General features: G+C 34.8%; 1 protein-coding gene across 11 annotated transcripts in view; it reads right to left on the bottom strand.

Moving 5' to 3' along the window:
- Positions 1–25,552, bottom strand: part of NPAS3 (neuronal PAS domain protein 3) — a 613,181-nt gene that overhangs the window by 285,081 nt on the left and 302,548 nt on the right. For all 11 annotated transcript variants that reach the window (XM_038179119.2, XM_038179121.2, XM_027458865.3 and 8 more), the window contains one exon: positions 21,651–21,733. In XM_038179119.2, the coding sequence (XP_038035047.2) occupies positions 21,651–21,733 (83 nt within the window). The remainder of the gene's footprint in view (positions 1–21,650; positions 21,734–25,552) is intronic.

Raw genomic sequence — 25,552 nt, 5'->3', positions numbered from 1 at the left:
GCAGTATTGATATCAGTACACTGCTAAAATACAAGTAGTTAACTCCTGACCTTATAGTAGGACCAGCAATCCCCTGAGAGAGCTGAAACACTAGCAGAACAATATATCATGAGCTGAGCCAACAGCCTCAGGGCTCCAACAATGTTACTGCACAGGCAAGGTCCCTTCTTCTGCCATGTATAACAGTCTAATCCACAATAATTCAACTACAATCTCCCAAATTAACTTTGTTTGACTCTGTTATATGAGTAAATAAACATTTTTTGTAAGCTGAGATTGAAGAGTATACATGTTATGAAAAGTACAGTGTGCAGAATACAGTCTGTTGGAATGAAGCAGACTCAGCTTTTTTATCCTGATGTCGCCAACATGTTGTTAAGTCACACAAATAGTTTAGAGGCTATAACTACAGTTAACATAAATCACCATAAGCCTGTTGTTCCATTTACACTGTCATGGTGACATCTCATTAACATAGGTAACTCATTAGCCCAAATGTTAAAGTATTTATAGTTTTTTGTTTGTTTATTTGTTTTTAATCAGAAGCAACAGAAAATGATCTATTCTGGTCAAGTTCAACATGGTGAAACTGTTCAGTGGGGCAAAGCTTAAGATGTTTTTTGTCCCACTGGGAAATATCAGAGAAGTATTTCCTCTGGGTAAAGGATAAAAGGAATTAAGGTCAACACAAGAAACACTGTGAAGACAATAGCCAGGTAGGGGTACAAGATATAAAACAACAGTGAGAGCTTTTTGCAAAGCCCATGAGAGGATGGTTATGAGAGTGTAGAAATGTTTCCCTTCATCATCACAACTAGACAAGACTACTGTCAGCATGCAATTCTGGTTTCTTTCACCTGAAAGTATATCACTAATGTTGGTTTGGTGAACAGTATGGAGCAAAAAGCTGTATTGTGCTTCAGAATCTCAGTAGCTTATCGTACCACACAAAACAAAACAACATATGTTTGCAAAATCTTTAACTATCAGATGTGCTCCTGGAACTGTCCCTCATGTCCACTGTGTCTGAATGAGTTCAAACTAGTTCACTGATGGTCTTGTATTAAGTCAATCACATTTTTCAAATTTTTTTTAATTCTCTTAATGATTAATGATTTTTCTTAATGATTTTTCACAGATGTTAAAGAAGGAAACTGGACTAATCTCAATGGGATTCCAAACGCAAGGTTTTAAAAGGAGAACTATAAAAAACTCATGAGCCAGAAAGATAAGCATTATCATTATATTTGATTTTAGTTCACAGATGAAAATATGATGTCTAGTTATTCCCAAATAATCCACCTCCTTGCCCCAAAACTTAGTGGAAAAGCTGTTCCCTTCCCTCTTCACACTCCCACTACTGATTTTAGTCATCCTCAAAGAGTACAAGGGGCTTTCACCAACCTCGGCCATGAAGAATAAACAAATGGCACAGATTTTACATTTCTGCTGTAATCTTTCCCTTGAAAAATTGGTAATGAATGCAAGGCATAATATTTTTTGCAAAGTATTGCAAAATTCTTTCTATAGACCTACTCAGAATTTGTTCTTAGTAGGTAAGATGGTAATAAGACAACAAAAGGTAATAAGACAACAAAAACATTGACTGCAGTAATGGCATACAGCTCCTGGAACTGAGTGTTTGCTTCAAGTCTCAGACAGGCTCAGTTTTGGAGCCTCAGGAATGCCTAGTCAGTATTTGTTCTCATCAGTTTGCAGAGGTGACTGTGGTACCCTAAACTCACCACAAATGGATGACTGGTATCACATAATGTTTTTATGTCCATAGAAGTCAGTCTAGAACTGACTGGAGTCAAGGCACTGACAATCGAAATAAACAATGCAGTTTTTTTTTTTTTTTTTTTTTTTAAAAAAAAAGTCTTTAGTATGCATGAACAGGTTAATTATTTCTCAATTCAGATCCAGACAAGTTGACCATGGCTGTGCATTTCAATGGAAGAGAGACGCATGTAATTCAAACTTGTATTCAGGATTCTGGGTCTACAGGAGGCCAATACATCCAATAACTGCACAGAAATTGCTGTAACTACTGATGTTCCTCCATAAGACACCTTTAGCAAACATTGCCACAATTGTACACACAGTAAGTTGGTAACTGCTTATTGCAAAACAACCAATGATTATTCCCAAATCTGAAAATGTTTGGTCTATGCATTTCACCTGAAGCTTATGATAATCTTTTATTTTATTTTGCAAGTTTAATAGAATGATTTATTGAGATTTATCTTTCCTTATCCTTAGAAACTGTTCTTTCACGACTAGCACAGTAAAAGAGGCTTCAAGATAACATGCACTGTATCATAATATACTTTTACTGTATTTTGAGTCCTACGGATAAATATTTCAGGGTTGCTAGAAAGAGATTTCCTTTTCCCCAAGAAAACATAGTATTTAAAAAAAATAAATCATAAAGGATATATAGAGAGTATTTTACAATACTTTGTGAAGAATGTCTCTCTGAAATATTAAGTTACATTTAATGACATTCTTTCCTTTACTAAAGCAATTGTTTATACCATGGACAGTCTGAATTAAAATAATCCATCAATGCATCATAGTTTGGTTGCAGGCTACAAAGAAGAACGCCATGGCAACAAACCAGGAGAACTATAGAAGTTTCATAGTTTCAACGGAAATAGGGAGTCTCAGATGTCTTTCTGGGAGAGGAAGCTGCCCAGATTTGTATGAAGAGTTACTTTTAGAAATGCTGATCAGAAAGTTTTTTACTGGGGCACAAGACACTTTTGATTTAGAGATTTTGAAGATGAGTGGTGATAGTTAGTCACAGAACTTACTACTGAAGCTCCACTGGAAGAAAACCAGTGTTGCTGTAAAGTTCTTACATCTTGACCAGACAGTCTAGGTAATATAGCCACAATTGTTCACGATGAATAAATAATATTTCTTCTCCCCTTTATAATAGCAGACAAGATATTCTCAGTATACAAATGATTTCCTAGGGAATGTAGGGAAATTCTACATTACAGGACACTGAATTTCATTCTTTTCAGAGTTGCCTTTCTAAAAGGTAATGCTACATTCGAGCAAAGGACTTTAAACAAGTGATTACTGACTTAAAGTTAAGAATGTATTTCAGGCTTTTTCTAGTTTGGTGAACCAAGAAAGATGGGACCAGATGAAGTTCCGTGAGAAAGACAGTAACCAAGTATAAACATTTAAAACATCTTTCCAACAGCCCCATTATTTCAGTACACCAGGTTGAAACATTCTCCGTTTCAAATCAGCAAAACCCCAGAAAAAACAGATTATACCACTAAGAAAATCCAAACACTTCAAAAGAATACCACTGTCATGGAAATTTTCTTCACTGAAGATGTCTTCTAGATTTGCAAAGTTATATGAAGAAAGCATCTGAGAATTTTGGTATCAGAAAGTTGAGTATGTAGCAACCTCATTAGGTACTGATATTGCTTCTTTATCAGTAACAATAACAATAACAAAACAAACAAAAACCAAACAGCTGATGGCAACAGGCAGGTATTTTTCAAATCAAACCAGTCCAGAAGCATTTAGGTGGTATAATTAGAAAATCTCCTATCTCAAACGGATCAATGGTTGCATAAGGTAAAATTGTCACACAACCAGAAGAAAAAATACAACATAAACAATAACTGAAAAAGAAAAAAGAAAAAAAAAGTTTGAACAACAAATAACTCTCTCCTTGAAAGTAGAAATCAGGGTAATATATGCTTGCACAAAATAAAACAAGGAAATTATCCTGAAATAAACGAATCTTAATGAACAATTTTGTTATATTGGCAGGGAGCTATTAATAATCTTGTTCTTAAAAGAGGTACTTCAAATGAAGGAGGAAATCTTTCTACTATAATGAAGGCTTTTATACTCTTCTGCAAAAATCTTTGCAATAGAATACTTTCAGTCATTTCCCTCAGCAGCAGACTGTAAAGTTGAATGGAAGCACAGAACACAATTCCAAACAAGTTTGTTTATCATAACTGATTAGCCAAGCACACAATGCATGCTCTCAAGAGTACGAAGTTTTCAGGTCTGGTTCATTAACAGTTATATAAATCAGGAGTATTCACTGGAGCAATAGGATTAAATGTTTTTGTTTGTTTGTTTTAAAAAAGGGAACCATAGGATTGAATTATTTGCATTTGTGAGGTCCACACAGTATACAATGTTTCTCGCTTCTTTACAAAGCATCAGAAGTAAGAGAACCAAACTTCCACTTTGATGTTGTCATAAATTTCAGCTGGAGAAGGTAGCATCCATATTGGAAACAGTACCAGCTTACACACTCATAACAAAATAGTGCTTATAAGAAACAAAATTGTGGTTGAGGGGTTCCATTTGTTTTGTATTTGAGAACTTTTCCATTTTGAATAAAGAATGGAGCATTTCTGGAATTTAAGCTTAACACTGAAACACATTTTCTTAACATTCAGTTGGTTCCATATCCTGAAAACGTCTGGCTAAAAATGTGCTCTGAGTTTCCTCCTTTCTACTCTTATATAACTGAAAACTGCTCTCAGTTTCAGAGTAAATATACAGTTATGTTCATCTGAACAACTGAAATAAAATCTATTAAATTGATATTGCAGCTTTTGTAATCATTATGGCTTTTTGGTTTCAAAGAGAAATGCATCTGGGCTTGTTTCTCAGCTGAACTGACTTCTGTTCAGCCAGTCTGTGCATTACAAGATACTGGTCTTTGTACCGCACTGTAAAAACAGCAGTTATTTGTAGAAACTATGAGTATTCAATGTTTTCCACACTACATTAATTTACTGTGTTAGGTGTTCTTATCCTTTATTTAGACTGAATTTTTAAAATGCCATTAACTACATACTGTGGCTCTTGTAGCATAAAGTTCATGGAGGAATTTGACTTAAGATGATTAGCTAGAAATTTATCACATGTGACCTAAAGGTTTAGCTCTGCAGTAGTATTTCAAAGTACACATTATTTAGGAAAAAGGGAGGGTAAAACCACAACATTGTCATGTGGCTTTCTTATTATTCCTCTTCAGGATCTTTTCCAGTATGGATGGTGCTGAGTCACATGAAGGGATCACAACCCTAGAATTTTGGTCATAAAGGAAAGCATGTAATCATCTTCAATGCCTGCTGAATCCCACAGCCTTTTTTTTTTTTTTTTCCCTCTCCATGGATAGGATGCCCAAATAGAAATTTCTGTATTCTTGCCAGTTCTTTTAATCTACTATTAGTATTGTCAACAGTGTTGTTCACTACTGCTTCCCTATTAGTATTTCTATTTTGAACAGTGACAACCACAAAGATACACATCCAAGCCTTCTGCCTGACAGGACAGAATAAAACAAGACTGTATTCACTCAGCCTTTTTGGGGGGTTTCTGTAGTTCCATCAGTTTAAATGAATAAATGTAAAAATGAATAATCATAATATCACTTAAAATTTTAACAAAAATACTAATTTGTCAATATATTCACTATTACATTAATAGAGAAAAATGTTTCCCCTCCTCTTAAGTTATTTTCATGAAATTCATGTTATTTTGAGCCCTTTTGAATTGCTAATGTCTGGAGGACACTCACGGAATCTAATTTGAGTCAGTTAGAGTTAATCTCTGTGCTCCTACATATAAGAGCAGAATTCTCCTCCTTCTCTGGACTATAGTCCAGAATGAGAGAAAACTTACTCTAATGGGTAATTCAAAACAACAACAGCTTTATTTCATAGTTGTAAAATGCCTTCTATTTCTAAAATTAGCCTTCTGCATGCCCCAGACATCACATAGCTGGTTTGGTTTAAATGAAGTGTTTCTGCCAGAAAAGAGACAATTTCTCTGTAGTAAGAAAAATCTGGAATGAATGCAGTTTAGTGAAACAGCACAAGCAGCAAAATAATAATGCAGAATATTTTTTAAAGGTTTCAATATTCTCCAATGAGATTTTTATGAGAATTACCTCCAAGGTTTAATTTTCCTTTTTCTAATATGAAGCACTTTTTCCTTATGTAATGCATAAAATTCTATATAAGAAGTAAGGTTGTGATGACAGAAATCTGCAACATTCGTAGAATTGTATGTCATAAATCACAGCAGGACAAACAATAACTAATATTCACAGTTATTATTGTCACATATATTAGTGACAACAACTAAAAATACAATGGAACTATTATTGTACAGAAAAAAGGAAACTGAGCAGAGCACATTTTTGATTCTGCTTTTAATTTCAAGTCCGATTTTATCTCAACTCAAGAGAGGCTCATAAAGACAATTTACCTGTGTCTTAGTAGGCTAGGAGATGGACATCTTGCCTTATCTTCCTCTAATACTGATGATTTTTTAAAATTTGAAACATTTTCCTTGTAAAATTAAGCCAAAACCTCTCTTCTCTCAGTTTATATAAGCACTGGTTAAAAATGAAAAACACACTTCATAAAATCAGATCTTTAAGAGAAGTATTATTGTTGCTGTTATTAACAACACTTTAAAATAAAAGTACATAATTGCTAAACTAAAATGAAATCCCTAAGGTAGAAGCCTGTTAAGCCATATTAGTTCCAAATGACTAACATTTTTATAGTACCAGCTAAATGAATTAATAATTATTGGCTACTTATTTTAAAGGATTGCCATTTATTTAAAAAGCTATGAAGTACATGCTGCACTCTCAGTAATCCTTCCAGTACCACTCATATTCAAAATAGAGGAGACTTGTACAGCTCCTCAGACTTGTACGATTAGCTCCCAGTAATCCCTATATACCATATAACTTTTGTATTGGGAAGGGTTGACCAGAACTTCTCAAAATTAAAACGTCCAAGTAAAACTGTGGGGAAGAGCTGATAAAAGTAACGTGTTCATATTCACAGTCCATTCTTTTCTGTCTCTGTGCAGAAATATCTAGCCTATTCAACAGTAAATTCAGCATTGGCATTTTGACCACTTAATGCTCACAATGAATTTAGTCTAAGCCTTAAAATCAGGCAAGAAGTAAATGCTCCACTGGTGTATACAGCTACCTCTGGAGGAGATTACAGGCAATTAAAGAAGATGGATTAATCTTCTTTACCAACTTCTTGTCTTCTACACCTTCATCTTCTAAAGGAGTCCAATGTGCTGAGTTTCTGTGTCCTATAGTGTCCTTGATGCTTGTTGGTGTCACACAGTCATTCTTAAATGAATGCTTCTGTTTCAAGTTTCTTGAAGGACAGCCCTCCCATTAGCTCATACAAGTGAAAAGCAGTACTGGATAAAGAACTTTCCTGATGGAGAAAATGCTGGGGGTGGCAGAGATGGGGGGAGAGGTAGAAACCCTCATTTCCATCACAGGATTTTCTTACTCTCTGAGATTGCTCTGTGTGGCACAAAGGGATTTGGCCTTCTCAGGGTTTTGAAACTGGGACAATATAGGCAGAGAGCTTCTTTATTAAAAAGAAGTGACTTTGAGGTTTCTGCAGATCAAAGCTGACTTAGTAACCCATACTGGTTCTTCAAGGCTAATAAACAAGTAAATATTAACATTTCTTTTCCACATGAGAAAAAACAAAACAAAACAAAACAAAACACATCTGAGTTACAGTCCTTTCAGATGGATTATTTTTCTGTTGGCATTTAAAAAATGCTATAATTTCCTTACCATGTCACTTCTTTTTACATGCCAACATAAGCAGAAAAAATCTTACGCAACACAATCTTGCCTTGAATGGGAAGAGCCCTCATAACATCTCACAGGACTTCTTTCGACCTGAGCTTGCCTTTCCAATATAACAGCACTGCTTCAGAAGACTTGGCTTATCCATTCACTGACTGTGCTGGCTGGAATCTCTAACTCATTGGGAATACAGAGTCTGCTCGAGGTTGGGAGCCAAATGCTGGTGTAACACTGACAGATGCAGGACCCATATGCCCAAGTCTGGATAGGATACTTGTATCACCGGCATCTGGATGTCAGCTTTCCTTTTCTGGCTCTGCTGCTGCCTTTGCTGATAAACCCGATACTCTGTCTGCTGTGGGTCAGAGCCTGCTGTTGCTCTGTAGTCATGTTTCTTGGATTAATGAGTGGTTCCTCCATATTAAGAACTACTATCTGAGCATAGCATGCATCCCTTAAAGCTTTCATATGTCACTACACATCTATTTCCAGTATTTCTACTGTTTCTGGTGATTTAGACACAGATGATGAAATCTTGCAAGTACAGCGAATCTGAAAACTGTGTAAATGTTCATTCCCTGTCTTGTGGATAGAGAGCTCTGCTGATACCATCCATTACTTTTTAATCCTAAACAATTTTTTTTACCGCTAGATATACAGCCAAGAATTGCAAGTGCAAGATTTGGATGGCACCACAAAGACATTTTTATAAAAAGGAAAACACACTTCACTAAAATGTTCTATACGGTTAAAAAAATCCATATAAAATTTGCCAATATATCATTGACACCCACTTAGAAATTTGCATGTGTCACACTTGACAGCCACATTCTTGACACTGAAGGAAATAAAACCCTCTTTCACTGAAATGCTGTGCTCTGCTGTTACTACTGTTCTTCCTTGTTTGCTTTGAAAAACTACAACAGTAGATTTTTTTTTCTCCTTTGACTTTACAATGCAACAATACCTGAATACTTGGGAACAAAACAAAGCTTGATAATATCCATAAATCAAGAAATGTTAACCATTTCCTCAGATAGGAAAATGGTAAACACCACTTTTCATTTACAGGGACATCCTGAGGAGGGACATTCCTGAGTCCCTCCAAGCCTCTCCAAGAAGGGAGGTTGCAGGAAGTCACTCTACAGCAAGGCTTAAGGGTATACAAGCTCATAAATTCAGCAATAGAAGCTATAATCACTTTTCTGCCAAACCTCCTACATGTAGATAATTCATGCCCTCATCAGGAATAATCTGTAAGGGAGTTGGGGAAACTTTTGCAGAAGGAATGCCAAATGGTGCTAATTAGCCTTTGGCAAACACCGTGGCAGTGTGGGGTGCAGTACAAATCCAGTAGCCTAAATATGCAACGACTAAGCACACAGCAGCAGCCTTCCTCTCCCACAGTATGTGCTCAACCTAATGTGGACTACCACATCCTAAAATACAAATTTGAAGGTGCCTAAAAGTGGACACAAGTAATAAACCCCACAATGCCCTTAGTGCCTGCACTAGTGACAGGAGCAGGGCTTTCTACCAGAAGGTGCAGTACTGTCTGCTGTCCATTCAGGTTGGATCTTTCACAGGCATAGCTTTAGATAGCTTTAGGAGACTATAACTAAGGATACAATTGAAAACCTCCCCCCCCCCCCCCTTTTTTTTTTGGTGCTAAATGTAACATATAAAAATAGCTACTTGCAAGTAATTGGAAACAGAAGTACATGGAAGCATGACTTCCAGTTTCAGACCAAAAAGCTTAGGTTTATAATAAACAGAGCCACGTATTTATTTATTTTAATAGAGAAATACAACATTGTACTCTTGAAATTCTGAATTGTTTCCTACCTTCTAACACACATTTCGATAACTATTGTATAATTTTAATATAATTTCTAGACAGTTTTTATCAAAAGGAGTACCATATTCTATCTTTGATTTCGATCAAATGCATAATTTGTAAAGGATGAAAAACCTTGTCTTGATCAGTGCTATTTCAGACACATAAAAGTAAAACTTAAAAAAGAAAAAGAGAAAGGACAAATGGAAAGATAAAACTTTGTGATGTTCTTTCAATTATATTATTTAAAGTCCCATATTTTTTCCGAGATTTAACAGAGGGTTTACATGTTATTTCTAGTGCTGTTTGCTGACAGCATACTTTATATAAATAAACCACAAAATTCTAAACCACTATGGCGATACATATTGGCATAAAAGTTTGGTTGCTTCAAACACTTGAAACACCATGTAAAGCCTTTCAGTTTAAGTCTCACCTGTAACTCACCTTCTTTGAGACTGTCTAGAGGAAATCTGAGAGTCTCTACAGCTCTGTTACATATTAGGCCTCCACACAAGCTTTAATTTCATTAATTTTCAATAAAAAAAAAATGTTTTTTTTATATTGTGGACTACAAAGCATTTAGTGATGGCCTGAAGAAAGATGACCTGCTCTTGCTTGAGCATATGCACAGAAGAGCAGCCAAGCTGGTAAAGAGACTAGAGAACAAGATTTATGAGGAGAGAACTGGGATTGTTTATCGTGGGAAAGAGGAGGCTGAGGGGAGGCCTCATCGCTCTCTACAACTACCTGAAAGGAGGTTGTATCAAGGAGGGTGCCAGTCTCTTTTCTCAGGTGACAAGTGAGGGGATGTGAGGAAATGGTTTCAAGTTTGCACCAGGGGAGGTTTAGATTGGCTATCAGGAAGAACTTCTTTACAGAAAGAGTGGCCAAGCATTGCCACAGGCTGCCCAGGAAGTGGTGGACTCCCCATTCCTGACGTTATTTACAAGACGTGTGAACATGGCAGTAAGGGACATAGCTGGGACTCGGTGAGGTTGATCGTTGGACTTGGTGATCTGCAAGGTCTTTTCTGAACTATATAATTCTATGATTCTATACTGTTAATTCTTACTTTCTTCCCACTCCTAAATGACGTACAGTTGGAACAAAAAACTATTTCAACCATTGTTATTTCTGGGGAAGTAAACAAATGTTTTTAACAGTGGTCTATGAAACCTTCTTTGTCACAGCAAAGGTGTCCTCTATAATGGTGCCTGGGAGCAGCAATTCCTGTTCTCTGCTGTAGGCCACTCTGGAAATGTGAGGAGAATTTCTTGACATAAACACACATACATTACAGATTTTTTCTACTCCTTAAAGTGGGCATTAAAGGCAAATAGTCTACCACCTCCATGTTAGAAAAAACTACGAATGAAGTCATAAAGTTTATAATCTGTATGTTCAGCAGAATATACAATTAAAGGGAAAAACAGAACAAATACTAAGCACAAAGCAAGCCAATGATACCCACCATAAATCACTATCTAGAATATGTAAGAAAGAATTTACAATTCATTCAATCAAACCAGAATTCAATCAGACACTATCAAAGTGGTATAGTCTTACATTAGCGTCAATGGGTACACCTAAATAGTGTTCATAGAATGGAGAAAACGTGAAAGAAGAAAACAATTCATTGGCTAAGTGCTATGCATAATCAATAAACAGCATTCAGCACTGATTTGCATCTTATGTGACCCTATAAAATGTACCCAAAGAAAATGTGATACAATGTAATTGCACACAATTAAGTCACTTTTGAAAAAACAAAACAAAACACATTTGTTTCCACGCTATCTTTTGTAATTTCTATGCAGGTAGAAATTCTAATCCAATGCCATTTTAGCAGCAAATAATGGAAGCAACTACTTTTAATCAACTTTAAAGTTAACACAGTCAAGAACAGAGTGCACTCTCCACAAACACGACTCACTTATTTTAACTATATTTTTGATCTCTTATGTGTTTTAAAGTCTCAGTAAAAGTGCTTGCACTTTCTACCTAAAATCCAGGGGATAAAGCACTGCATCTGGAGTTCCAGATTCTATAGTAATAGTGAAGTTTGAACCCCCAGCCTCTATTAATATTTACATTTATTTAGACCTTACAGACAAAATTATGAAAACGTAGTTAGCAGATAGCTAGTATAATGAAATAACTTAGAGTTAAAAGCGGCCTCAAACAACAGCATTCACATGAATCTTAAATGGAGCATATGCTCCATTTAAGGATTCTCTGCATGCAGACGCCAATATTACCTTTTGCCAGATCCTCTGGAAAAAGAGGGCACATACTGCTGCCCTTCACTTCTATTGCAGAGTACAAAGGATGCTTGAAGCCTATTTCTAATGCTTTTTATTTTCATTAGATCTGAAATGAGGAATCTTGGAAACTATGTCATCAATGATTTCAAAATAGTGAAGAAAAATATCACTGTTAACTTGCACAGCATGACCTGAAACACTGTTTTCCCCAATTGTATTTATTTATAGGAAATCAACACCCTTTTCCTATCTTGATAAATGCTGTGACTGGGGAAAAAACAAAACAAAACAAAAAAAAAAAAAAACATAGAACGTATAATTCTTTCTGGTCAACCCCCATATTAGTTTATGCTGCCTATACTTTTCAAGCCACCTTACTTCAGTTCAAAACAGGGCTAAATCCCAAATCATAGCTGAATGTAGACTCCATTAAATAGAGTTCTGTTGATGTATCTGAAGAAAAATTCCTCCTTCAGCATCTACAGGCTGCAGAAAGTCCTCCATTTCTGTTAATGACCTCTTCCCTCTGTCTGATTCAATACAGCCCACTGGCTATGGAAATGACAACACTCAGCAGGTGACAACAAAACGGTCAACAAACAGTGCTGAGATATGTCATTTACTTCAAATACTTTCCCAGGAATTAAATGACACACTGTGGTATGCTGTGTCCTGCTCAGATCAAATATTTCTTTATTAAATGAAACTGCACACTTTTATATACAGTTGCCATATAAAATGCAGGTTTAAGTGCACTGCTTCAAGCTCCAATTGCAAAACAATTTGGCATTTCCCACCCCTCCCCCAATCTCCTTTTAACATACAACCCCTTGGGCAGCAACTGCATGGATGCTGTACCTATGACATAACTCCAGATTGAAAGCACTGCCCTTATGGATTCAATCTGAGGCACTTATTGTGACTGGGACAAATTGGAGTATGCAAATCAGCACCTTTCAAGTCTCCTGAACCCAGGAAATCCTCTTGCTTTGTGTTCCAGCTAATGGACCTGAGATGTCCCTTTTAACAATGCTGTCTGTGCAACTCCTTTAACCTTTTCAGATTCAAATCTAGCCTTTGTTCCCAGCCTTTTGTAGAAACACGCAACGTATCAGGCTAACCTCTTTCATAATTTAAACCAGTGTCGAACCAGAGTCATAGCGTAGCATTCAGTGGCATTTACACATGTTTAAAGTGCAAAAGTAGCATCACAGAACAAAGATAGAACACTGAATAGAGGCATGCAGCATTACAATTTCTATTAAAGGGTTTTTCTGCCTCTTTTCAGCTTCAAATACCTATCATCATTTCATTAATTATGCTGGAAAAAAATACACAATTCGATTTCTAAAGTTCTAAGTAACATCTGGTGTAAGACTTTTACACTTTTATTACAAGAGGATGATCTTCTGAGAATACCAATCTACAAAGTGCTTAAAGTGAGACTGGTGATCAAACCTGGACAGATTCCTACGTAGATTATGTATTTAGCCAGTGAAAGGTGACATAGAATCTATCCTTAAATCAGAAACAGGAGAGTGTGGATGGAGATGCCTAGAATCTCCCTGGAAAGGCACAGTACAAAGCTGAGATACCGATCATTTCTTACTAGAGTCCTGTGGCTCTTCACAACATACCAGCATTTACACTGTTTTCCTGCTTTTCAACTCTGTTTGGGTGAGGTGTTTGACCTGTTAATAACGGGGCATTTCAAGTCATCCCAAATTACTTTTTCCAAGTAGGCTGTGTATCTTTCTTTTTCTCAATGTAACACTTACTATCATGACATTCTCCTGCCTCATTCATTTTTTTTTTTTTAACGATTTTGTTTCTAATTACAATTGAGATTATTCTCTTTCATCCTATCCAGTTGGAAACTTTACTTTCAGAAGGTCAATCTTCCCTCTGCATATACACTACTGTCTCTTATACCATAAATCTATAATTTTTGTTCAGTTTATACCAAGGCATTACACCATCCTACTTACTAGTGTTATCTCACTATTTCTGAACGACTAATTTGAACTTTATACAACTGTCAGTTTTCCTAGATAAAACAGTTGTATACTGAAAGATTTTTATTTTATTTTATTTTTTTTAGTAGAGATTTAGATTAAGTGTCTACTTTTTTACCTGAATTGTGTTCAATTTCTGGACAGCATTGTGTTGAGAACAATCAGTTCCCCCTTTGGTTTTGTATCTGAATGCTCTGAATGTCACTTATTTATTTATTTTTTAAATAAAAACTAGCTGTATGATAAAGATGAGGTTCAGTATCAAAATTTAAACATACAAAGTAGACTACATATAGAAATCATTCTCTCATAGAGGGATTATGTGGTCTGTGGTCTCCAAACCTTCAATTCTGACTCGTTCTATACTCATTCTGTTTCACTGTATTACACATAGCTGTTTGCTGCCAAGAGAAAGTTTGAGATCACTTTGCTGAGTTGCTTGTTCTGCAACAACTATCTTTTCTTAATTGACCTTTTAATTTCCACTTTATTTTGGCTACTGATGCATAATTTATTCACTACTTAATCCCAATACATATATATATTTTACAGACTGCACAGACCTATACTGTTCAGCATACCCTAAATTTTGTACGTTTTATTGGCTTTTTCACATTACCCTCTTTTTGCCTATCTTTGACACATGCTAACACAGGATGGTTAGTAGTCTGTCCCTGTAGCCCAATACAGATTGCAAAAAACTGAACAGTCTTCTTCATCCTCACAAAGGTACACTCAGCACTACAAACATCACCACTAGCAACTGCTCTTCACAAATCTCCTTGCCAGCAGAAGTCTTTTATGCAAAGACCTTTTGCAGACTGGAAAAATCCTCAATCAGCACTACTATCATCTGCTTACTCACATTTACTCTCTTGTCACTACTTCTGTGCTGATCACTGTTACACAGAGTTAACTTCAATATGTAATACTTAGAGTGAATGAAAATAACAAATGAGAAAGTAAATCTTCTCCCTTATATTTTATAGCACTGCAACACCTTCCTTTCTGTTTTCCACTTGACATTCTCTTGTCAGATGAAGCTCTCTGTAACAATTTAAATATTAAAAGAAAACGGATTTCTACTCAGTTGTGGTCCAGCCAGCCACAGAACTACCTCGAAACTTAACATCAACTTGTATCTATGCTTATATCTATTTAAAATACTCCAAAGTTTTACAAGATTCAAATATTTTTCAGGGAAGGCAAATTTTAGAACCATCTATTTTCTTCTTCCACTATGATCATCCATACCATATGGCCAATTTTAATTCCTAATAGAGTGCTTACACAGTGAAATGTTAGTACTTATTTTCAGTACAGGAAAAACTTCTGTCTCCATGACACTACGCACAATTGTACTTCATCCATAATCACTCACTACTGCAAAAATGTAAATAATTTATTCTGTTCACTAATCTTTGCTTTGTCTTAATAAAAAACAAACAAACAAACAAAAACAAAACAAAACAAAATAAAATAAAAAACTCACAGGTATTCCACAATCTAAAGTGGCTGCATGCTGAACATTCATACTTCCCGTGCATTAAAATCTTTACTTGAATGCTCTCCAGCAAGATGTTTTTAGAAAACATGAATATTGTCATTGTCTTGTTATATTCAATGTAGTAGTTATAGGTAAATAGCAACATCTTCCAAACATCACTAAATATTGTAGTGAAGATGAATAGTGAATTCTTTCAACTTTTTGTCTATGTCAAGCTTGACAGAATAACATTGGCCTTCAAAGGGTGTCACAGTGCTACAAAACTAGTGACAGAAACAGAGGACAAGATCCATATGGATAACAGAGAAAAAACTCTGATATAGAAGTTTCCTTTGAATCATGTATTTGCTTCTACACCTGTTGCATTTGAAAATACCAATTCATAAAGCTGAATTAACTGCATTTTTAGGAGAAAATAGAAACATTCTCCTGATAAAAACTTTCAATTTTTCTGGTTGAATATGAGAAAAAGCCTTTTGTTTTGTAACTACTCAAATATTATTAATATTTATTAACATTCAGTTGATCAATGATGTGTAATCATGAATACTTCTGAGAGTATCGCATGTATGATTCACTCTTATTTGCAGCTGTTACACACCTAAGACTGTGATGGAATCAGCATCTAGAACACAATTCTAGACACAAATTTAGGTAGAACAGGCAGGTAGAATGGGTAGTAGCCAGCTGCAAACAGAAGACAAACTTTTAAAGCACTCACTTAGAGAGAAATAGAGAGAAGAGACTGTTACTCATTTTCCTCATTTTTTTTTTTCCTAAGGAAACGTAAACTTATGTGACATGCACCAAAAAAAATAACATGCTGACCAAGATGTAGTTTAAGCTACTCTATATGGTTATGGCATCATCTGGAATGATTCACAGGAACCAGAGATGATACATTCATCCTGGATGTTTCTCACAATTAGTAACGGACCTACTCTGAAGAGCAGTAGTATACTATGTTGACACGTATGATATATTTCTACAGTTGCATATTTCTTAGTATTTTAGTGCTGGAAGTATTAATAAAAGAAAAGAATTATAGAATGACTTGGGTTGGAAGGGGCCTTAAAGATCTAGTTCCACCCCCTCTGCCATGGGACACCTCCTACCAGACCAGGTTGGTCAAAGCCCCGTTCAGCCTGACCTTGAACACTTCGAGGAATGGGGTTTCTTCAGCTTTTCTGGGCAACCTATTTCAGTGCCTCAACACCATCACAGAAAAGAATTTCTTCCTTATATCTAATCTAAATCTAACCTCAATTATTGATAAATGTATATTTTAAAACAAAAATAAAATTGTAAGAAAGAGACATTTTTCAATTGTTCACAATGCAAAAAATACATCAGTCTTCTTGCATTTATAGGCTGCATATGGTCTGCTTGCTTGCTGACTTTCAATACGCAAAAGCTAAAATAATCTCATAGGGTCTAATAACCTGTGGTTTCTCCAGGGAATGGAGGTAAAGACAATTAAATCTCTGTGAAGCTCTACCCTCATGCTGAGGTTTCCAGTGGCAGGAAAAAGAATATGAACCATATTTATAAAATACTGGACTGCCTTTCACATCCATGGAGAGTCTGGGAGCACTGTATGGAGTAAAGCCAAACCATAGCATTTAAGCCATATGTGACTTCCAGGGAGTTCAAACGGTACTCCCATCCTAGTACCATTGCATGATCGTGTCTGCGCTGATAATGAGGATGCTACAAAGTAAACAGGGCTTACAGCCTGAGTGCATACCACAGATAACTTGGCTGGGCTACCTTGGGTAGAACTGCACATCCACTACAGCTATCCTTTCTGAATTGTGTTACACTCCTGGATCTCCAGAGCATGCCCTTTACATCTTGTGGCTCATGACTCAAAGATGACAAAGAACACAGAGTCAGGGTCAGAATTTCAACTGAGCCTCTGTTTCCTTTGACCTTGATAGAATCCTGTTGTTTTTGTCTCATGGAATCTAATACTGCAACTACTTAGACCTTCGTTCATCTCAAAATGCTTCCTTAGTATAAGAAATAGATATAAAGAAAAAAAGTGAGTCAAAATTTTGAAGAAACCATTCAGCGGGGCTACAAAAAATCTTCTAGGAGAGTCGTGCCTTACGGCACAGATGAAGAATTCAACAAATGTCATCTACTTTGCAAATCACCTGTGCACAACAGACCTTGCTATGTGACTGAACATTTCGTGCAATTGTTAGTTGAGCATTTGATTTTTTTCCCTGTCTAGTTCAGTAGTTCAAGTCTATCAATTCTATAAAAAGGATGTGATGGCCAATAAATTAGGGGCATGCCTTTTTTTTTTTTTTTTGGTGAAACTCAAGGTAGAAGTCTCTGTCATGAGAGTTATTAATGACAGTGCTCACCACTGACCAAGTCTACCAAAAAAAAAAAAAAAAGTCATTTTGCTGCACTCTGATATTTCAGTATCTCACTGATTTAAGGATTTCTTCACACAAAACGAGGTGGAGGTAGAACAGCATATGCAATTTAAGACAACTAGTATCTAAGTTATTGTGTATGGTAATATAATGCTATATGAAAGTGTTACAGCTTCTTAACAGCTGAATAGGCACTGCTGAAGCAAAGAATGCAATTATGAAAGTTATCACTCTTGTATGCAGGAATACAAAATGTGTACCACTCACTACAGTTCAGATACACAGTTCTATTATTATTACGAATACCATCTTTCTATCCTATTCTGACTTCAAAAGCTATTCCATTTTGTATAATTCCAAATATTTATTCTTTAAGTAGTCATTGGTATTTTAAAGGAAGAAATATATTTTATAGATATTAAATATTATTTGAAAATACTGTATATTTTACTTTTAATTGTTTTACAGTTCAGATTGTAAGGTGTGTTCTTTTTTGTTCAAGAATTTTAAAAGCAACTAATTTAAATATGCAAAATTATCTTGAGTTGTTCATACGTGAACTTAAAAGCCATGCAACACAGGAAAATTAAGTAATTATGCCTCCAAGTTATTTACTGCAATTAAGCTCATTTATCATATGCAAATTAGTGCAAACTGGTCTCATTAGTTACTAAATTACTCAATATGAGCTGAACAATGTAGCACTCCAGTTTGTAATGAAAAATCCCTGTAGAGGCAAGCAGTATCAATTAAGCTAATTTGCATATGCAAATATATTCACTAACTTTCCCTTTTCTCTATATTTAGTTCTACATTTCCTGATCATTCCTGATTATATGAAGAATATGGGGTTACTGACCCTTTTCCATAGCTCCTCAATAGCAATGAAGTTACAGGAAAAATCCATGAGCCTTGTATAAACTGATCATTTTTTTGTTAATTTTTAAAACCAGTTTCAGTCAAATTTCTGAATAGCAGGCAACAGAAGAAATTATTTTTTACTGGATTTACTTAATAAATACCACATATATACATAGAAATGTGAAACTGAAGATGTCTTTATTGAAGTCTATTCTCATTATAACACTACTTTTCCAAAGACAAATGTAGAATAAAACAAAACACAACTATCTGACAAACCAAAAATCATATTTAAAAAAAATAATGAACATATTGCCATTACCTATTTTTTCTACTGTTCATCATATAGGTAATCTTACTTGGAAAACAGTTCAAAGTTATTTTGCCCTGACTTTGGACACAATGATTTGACAACATTTCACATATTCATGTTTTGGGGTTTCTTTTTTTCCACAAGCAGCTGGTTTCCTTGGCTGCATACCTACTGTAGGAATCTCTTCAGCATGATATACAGTAATTGACTGTGGCTTGGATTTGTGGACATGACCGAGACTTCTTGCTTATAGAATCAAGATGTAAAATATCACAAGATGCACCTCTATTTCTATTTTTACATCATCATAAATAACATACAACTACATCCACCTTTTTAAGCATACTGTATTATGCTTCTTATGTGTCTGTCAATAAATTTTGAAGTATCAAAATATTAGGAGGATTAGAGAGGCTTCTTAATTTCTGAGCTTACACTTAACCCAGTCTTCAAAATATTAATAGCAAAAGGGATTAAACAAACTATAAATTCAACTTCCTCAGATAGCAGACTGAAAAACAGGTAGTCCCAAGGTATAATCATTCTGCAAGGTTGTTTACTTCACTTGCAAACAATACTTATCACAGCACTGTTTTGCATATCATCTTTAGGAGCAGCAAGCTAAATGAGAACTTGTTAGAACAGTACTCCATTGCAGAATCTATCTGGTTGTTGTTTTACTTATCTTCTGGAAATTTCCATGTTTTCCGGAGATTATTTTTCTACCCATAAAACCACAAAACAGTACTTTGAAATTTGTTCAGATCTTTTAAAAGTGGTGCAATTGAACGCATGACCTAGACTTTCCTTCCAAGTGTTGATTATTCTGGTAAGATAAGATTCTAACATATCATGATATACTTGCAACCATTATTAATTTATTTTGTCCTTTATCCATCATCAACAGTCTATTCTCTTAAATGTCAGAGTATAACTTTCTACTATCAATTAGGAGATTAATAGGAGTAATTAGGTAAAAGCACCACCCTCTCTGAGAAGGCCACACCTCAACAGATATTCAACATTATGTTGATGGCAATTTTGATTGAAAATCCTCAATCCATTTATTACAGTGCAATACAGATTATTTTACTAGTATTATGAGAAAGATATATCCTGAAAACACCCTAATTTATAATGTATAAGTAGAAAAAAAAATGTAGTCTAGCTTAAATAAGCAATAAAATCACTAAATAGTCTAAAATACACAATAAGTGAAAAATTCAAACATCGAGTAGTTGTCATGGAATAGAATCATAGAATCATTCAGATTGGAAAAGACGTCTAAGATTACCTAATTCAACCTATAAATCTGTCAAAGTGGACACCTTAGTTTTGTTCTTAAAAATTGACTCATATGTTCATATAGCATCAAACCTAATACCTAAAGAGTATATATAAATCAGTCTCAGTAAGATTCTATCTAGATATTTCTTATAATTTATATTACAAGAAAGATACCTCTAGGATATATAGCACATTTTTACATACTCAAAACACCACACAAACAAATTAAATAAATTGGAACATCACAAAACTGGTGTTTATTTATTCTTTTTTTTCCCCCTACATTTATGAGACAGCATAACAGCATTTCTGTGTGATATGCAAACAGTACTGTAGATACTGGTGCAGATACCTTTGGTACAGTTACTGTAACACAAGCATTTGCTTATAGAATCAAAAATTTGAGCTAGATCTTTGCTAAGGATGCACAACTAAGTAAGTCACTTCATTCATGATTTTTGCTCCAAAGAGAAATTCATTCTACTGGTTAATTTAATGTTTTCCTAAAATTATCTTTGTTGCTATTTGGCATTTAGTTACTTTAAAAATATGTGAAAAATCTGACATTATCCATAATGCTTTTGAATGCCACAGCTGAGGTAGTAGGGAGAGATAGCTCTCAATCATTTCAAATTAAGTGGAATATTTCTCATGATAATATCCTAATTTACCTCTTTCGTACCTCTCAAAAGATAATATACCAAGCAATATATTTGCATTGAGAATCTGTGTACATTGCTAAGTGTAGTTATTCAGTGCTGTGGTTAGAAAAGACTACATGTAAAGAGTGTTTTTTTATTATTATTATTATTATTTCCATAGTGCTGAGTTTTTGCCTTGCTGACAAAACACTTCACATTTTGTTCTTAACTGCTTCTGCTCCACTTTGATTACTGTAACATAAGAAAGGCTGTACTAACCCTGACAAAACAAAGCATGCATAAGAACATCTCTATCAGTTTACTGTTTTTTCAATCTAATCTTGCTGGAATATAGCTCCTTTTACAGTGTGACTAAATTCTTTGACAAATATCTGATTAGTTTTTATCTCATAGATAAGGAGACCTAAGAAGCATGCTGCTGTTCATCTTTTCTCTTTGCAGATTGTTGCAAATTTGTGATACATAATCATGACAACTGTGATATCAAAGAGGAAAGCAGTGCACATAAACCAAAGTGGGGAAAAAACACCCTAAATCTGTGCATGACACATAAGGCAAATAAAATCACCAACACAAAATACTGTTTTGTGCACACACACAAATACATTCTGCAAGCAAACACCTACTGCACAGTTCAAAACAACAAAATATTGAGATTCATCTATACAACACCTGCCTTCCCTCTCAAATTGTTCCAATCATGGGCTTTCTAAAAAGAAAGAAATGTGACCTTTTAAATTTCATTAATATATTTCATTAATTTTCATTAATATAAGTGCTGACACCAACAGTATTCAAATTATTGGCAGAAATAGGTCTGACTAGTTATTTTGATTTTTCTTGGAAAAGCCATTTTTTTTTACCTGTAAAATATGACTTCCCAAATGTGACTCAAATACTTCAATGGCAAGGGCACTGGGACTTCTCCTGCGCTGGGCACCTATAACTGAATAAAAAACAGTTATGTTGCAAGGTCTGCACATTCATTTCTAATCCCTGATCACACCATTTCACATTAACTATTTAAATATATTTTGCATTTTAAACACCAGTGTTGATTTCAAATTTGCCTTGCATATAGTAAAATTGGTACATAATTTTCAGTGACTCAAAATTTTGAGGATAAAAGTATCCTTTTACCCTCAGAGAAGAAGAAGAAGAAAGCTATTTAAATGTCCAGGAATTCTGGAAATGAATAGTCTATTCAAATATGTCCTCAGTTCTTGTAGAAGTTTTTTTCATACATTACGATGATAGCATGCAGAATGTAGTACTGAAAAAGACACTAAATATAATGTAAATGTTTTGGAATGTAATGATGAGAACTAAATATTACCCAGGAAGATATTTCAGAGATTTATCTTAACATGTTACTTATCTTATTTAAAACTAAAATAAAGTAAACACAACTTTAAAAAGTTAACATTTGGCAACAGCTGCACGGTCATCACATCCGAGATATCAAAGATGCTCCTAATTATAGGGAAGTAGTATGTCAGGTGTCTATGTTAGTTGCTGGAAAAGATACCTAAAACTTCAACTTCTACACTTAAATTATATAGTTTAAAAGTACAATTTGAGTAACAGGTGGTTGTGTTTCAAAAGCAGAAGTGATTAGAAAACAAGCTAAGAAATCATAAAACTAATCTTTCATTAAACTCTCTATGCCAGGAGCACAAAGCCAGCAATTAAGTCTGAGTGACCAAACATAGGTATTGACTGCAAGCTGAGATTTCCTCTTTGGTTTAGGCTGTACTTGCGACATGAACATAGAAAGAACACAGAGAAGACGGCACAGCACTACAGGGACATTTCTACAAGTTTCAAAGCCAGGCATATCCATAACAGGCAAAAAAGGTAAAATTTTAAAGTGCATACAAAAACATCTAAGTCCAAAGACACTGATGGTCTAATGCCTTTGAAACCTCTTTACAACACACAGTAAGGAAAAAGAAGTAACAAGGGAGCCACTAAAACAAGTAGAATGGATGACTGTCAGTACTAAACACTCTAATTTAACACCAATGAAAACAAAACATACAGCAATGTTTTTTTAGTCTTCTATGATACTGTCTGCCAAACATTATATCAGTAAGACAAGATATATGCCAAGTAATGATAGTCATATTGACCTATTTGATGCTTCATGTAATTTCCTTGAAGGAAATTCTAAGCTATTTATATTAGGCAAACATGTGGCTTCATTGCTAATGGATTCAGGCCATAGCTCAGAATTACAAATGGTGACTGCTCTAGACTCAGTGTCTTCTTTTCTCTGGAGATACTTAAGGATGCAGATGCTACCAACATAAGAAAATAAGCCTTCAAGTCTTCTCCTTTACACTTCAACTAAAGTTGGTAATAGACAAGATACGTTGTACTTGTTTTTTAACATTAGTTAGTATAGTGGCTTGCTGACATGCCAGCATAATATTCTTCTTTTACTAGTTTTAAGTACTTATTTGTTATTACGTTTTTCTGTGTCAGTCTTCTGATCCTAAATCATTTTGCTTCTTTTCAGTCTTATTCTTCCTATAGCTATAGTGATGCCTACTATTTACAGTAATGCCTATATCATTAAAAAAATAAATCAGAGCACATCAAATTTGCTAGCAACTAAGGCTCCTTTAATTTTTTATTTTTTTTTCCAGACACGAGACTTAAAGATGATCCTTCTTTCCTCCTTACTAAGCCTCCAGATATGTTATCAAAGGTTTGCTTACACAGGAGCTGTACCAATATTTCTAAGGGAGACTAGCTTTTGTTATGGGATTAAACAGAATGTATGGCATTGTGAAGATGATTGGTGTCCCCACTATGCTTGCTATCAATTAGCACCTTTTTTTTTTTTTTTTTTTTTTTTCCCCAATGTCATTTCATTTATAATCTACCAGCAACAAAAATGAAATTCACAGTTCTGGACTGTTAGGCATTGCTTCATAGTAGTCTCCATAGGAGCACTGCAAAAAACCAAAATGAACATCTGAAAGAACAAACAACCTGCTTAAATCCTTTAGGTTCTTTCATTCTTCCATCTAGACTGCGTTATATTTTCCACACATTGTCTGAACACATCACCACTTGGAATTTGTCTTCCAATTAATTTTCTATTTCCTGCACTACATCATTCCTTTACAATCCACTGGCATTTTAAAGCGTATCCATTACATACAGAATATTGCTTCCAGTTCTATGATGTTAATTGCAGTTTTTTAGCATGTGAGTATAATAACTTGAATAAAATGCATGAAGGCAATGTAACACTTTAAAAACAGTATCTTTAACTTGAAGTGATATTTGCAGGTAATTTATCAGTTCTTCATACTTGGGTTGCTCTCAGTTCTATAGGTCAAATCAAAAGACTCAAGGTCAGTGAGTTAACTAGAAAACAAGAGAGGGCCACATCTTAGCTTTAAAATTGTCAGTTAAATTCTCTATTGATGCCTGTATCCTAGTGGCTGGTATACATGTACACAAATACCTTGCAGTACTTTCAAGGCATTCAGATCATTGACAGTTTTATAGCAGAACTTCTTGATTTATGTGTCTTACACTTACTCAGGTGATGTGGTGTTGTAATGACAGTTCCTAATTTTACAACCAGCATAAGTATGTTAAACAGAAAATCATTCTGCTTCTAGTAGCCATACTGCAACTCTTTTTTTGGTAACATAATAGATGTTAAATATGCCCTTTCTGTATTTCTCTCATTTCCCTATTATTTTTAACATTTTGAGGAATGAGATGGAAATATTAAGATAAATCTAGAACAGGTGAAAAACTTATTTTCTTCAATCTTTTGACTTCATTACATCATTATGTTACTTATTTGAGCTTTGAAGATTTCTTAATATAGGTATCTGCATCAGAAGAAATACTATTTGGAGTATACAAATGCATATCACATTGACAGATTTCAAAAACACAGCAATCTCACAGTCCAATCACAGCACAAAGCCTCATATTTGTGTTGAATGGATCATTGGCAAGACAATAGATGAAAGGTTAGACTGAAATGGTTGGATTAAAAAACAGGCCATGATTTTATTTTCTTATGAAATTTCAAAACAAACTATAAATACTGAACTGGCTCCCATCATATGAGCCACATCCAGTCATCTCTAAATCACTCCTCCTGTGGATGGAACCATCAACAGATGCAGTTTAGCTGCTCACAGAAAACTTGGAAAGCAAGGGATTTAGAATGCATATCAGAACATATAAATCAAAGCAGCTCAATGAACTTCACAGTCCTAAAGATCTGTATATGTGTATATATATATATATATATATTTTTTTTTTAAGTTGATTCTCTTTTAAATGTAGAAACAAAGTACTCCTTTCATGGGGTTAATTTCTTTTTTGAGTATCAGGAATTAGGTGAAATCAGGACATGGAGAAGGCTGAAGCACGTGTACCAACTGGAACAGGAGGCACAAAGGAAACAAGTTCCAAACCCAGGTTAAATTCTTCTTCCAAGTTTCTGTTATTTTAGTAGTATGAATGAACTTCTATAAATAGGCTTTTTTGTTTGTTTGTTTGTTTTTATATGTAGTCATATTTTATACTGTCTACATTTAATTGACAAAGTTTAAGGCTTGAATGTAAAATTCTGGTTAGCAAAAAAGCTGGCTGAATCAATATTGCTATCAAATATTGATTACTAATAGTGACAAGAAGATAGAATGATTTCAAAATACACCTTGTTGTGCTGGAACAGAGGATTCTCCCCATTGAAATATTTTACTTCCCACAGCGTTGGACC

The sequence above is a fragment of the Anas platyrhynchos genome, chromosome 5 (assembly GCF_047663525.1).
Source record: "Anas platyrhynchos isolate ZD024472 breed Pekin duck chromosome 5, IASCAAS_PekinDuck_T2T, whole genome shotgun sequence".
Lineage (NCBI taxonomy): Eukaryota > Metazoa > Chordata > Aves > Anseriformes > Anatidae > Anas > Anas platyrhynchos.
Note: the sequence above shows the minus strand (reverse complement) of the source record. Positions and strands in the feature narration are given on the sequence as shown.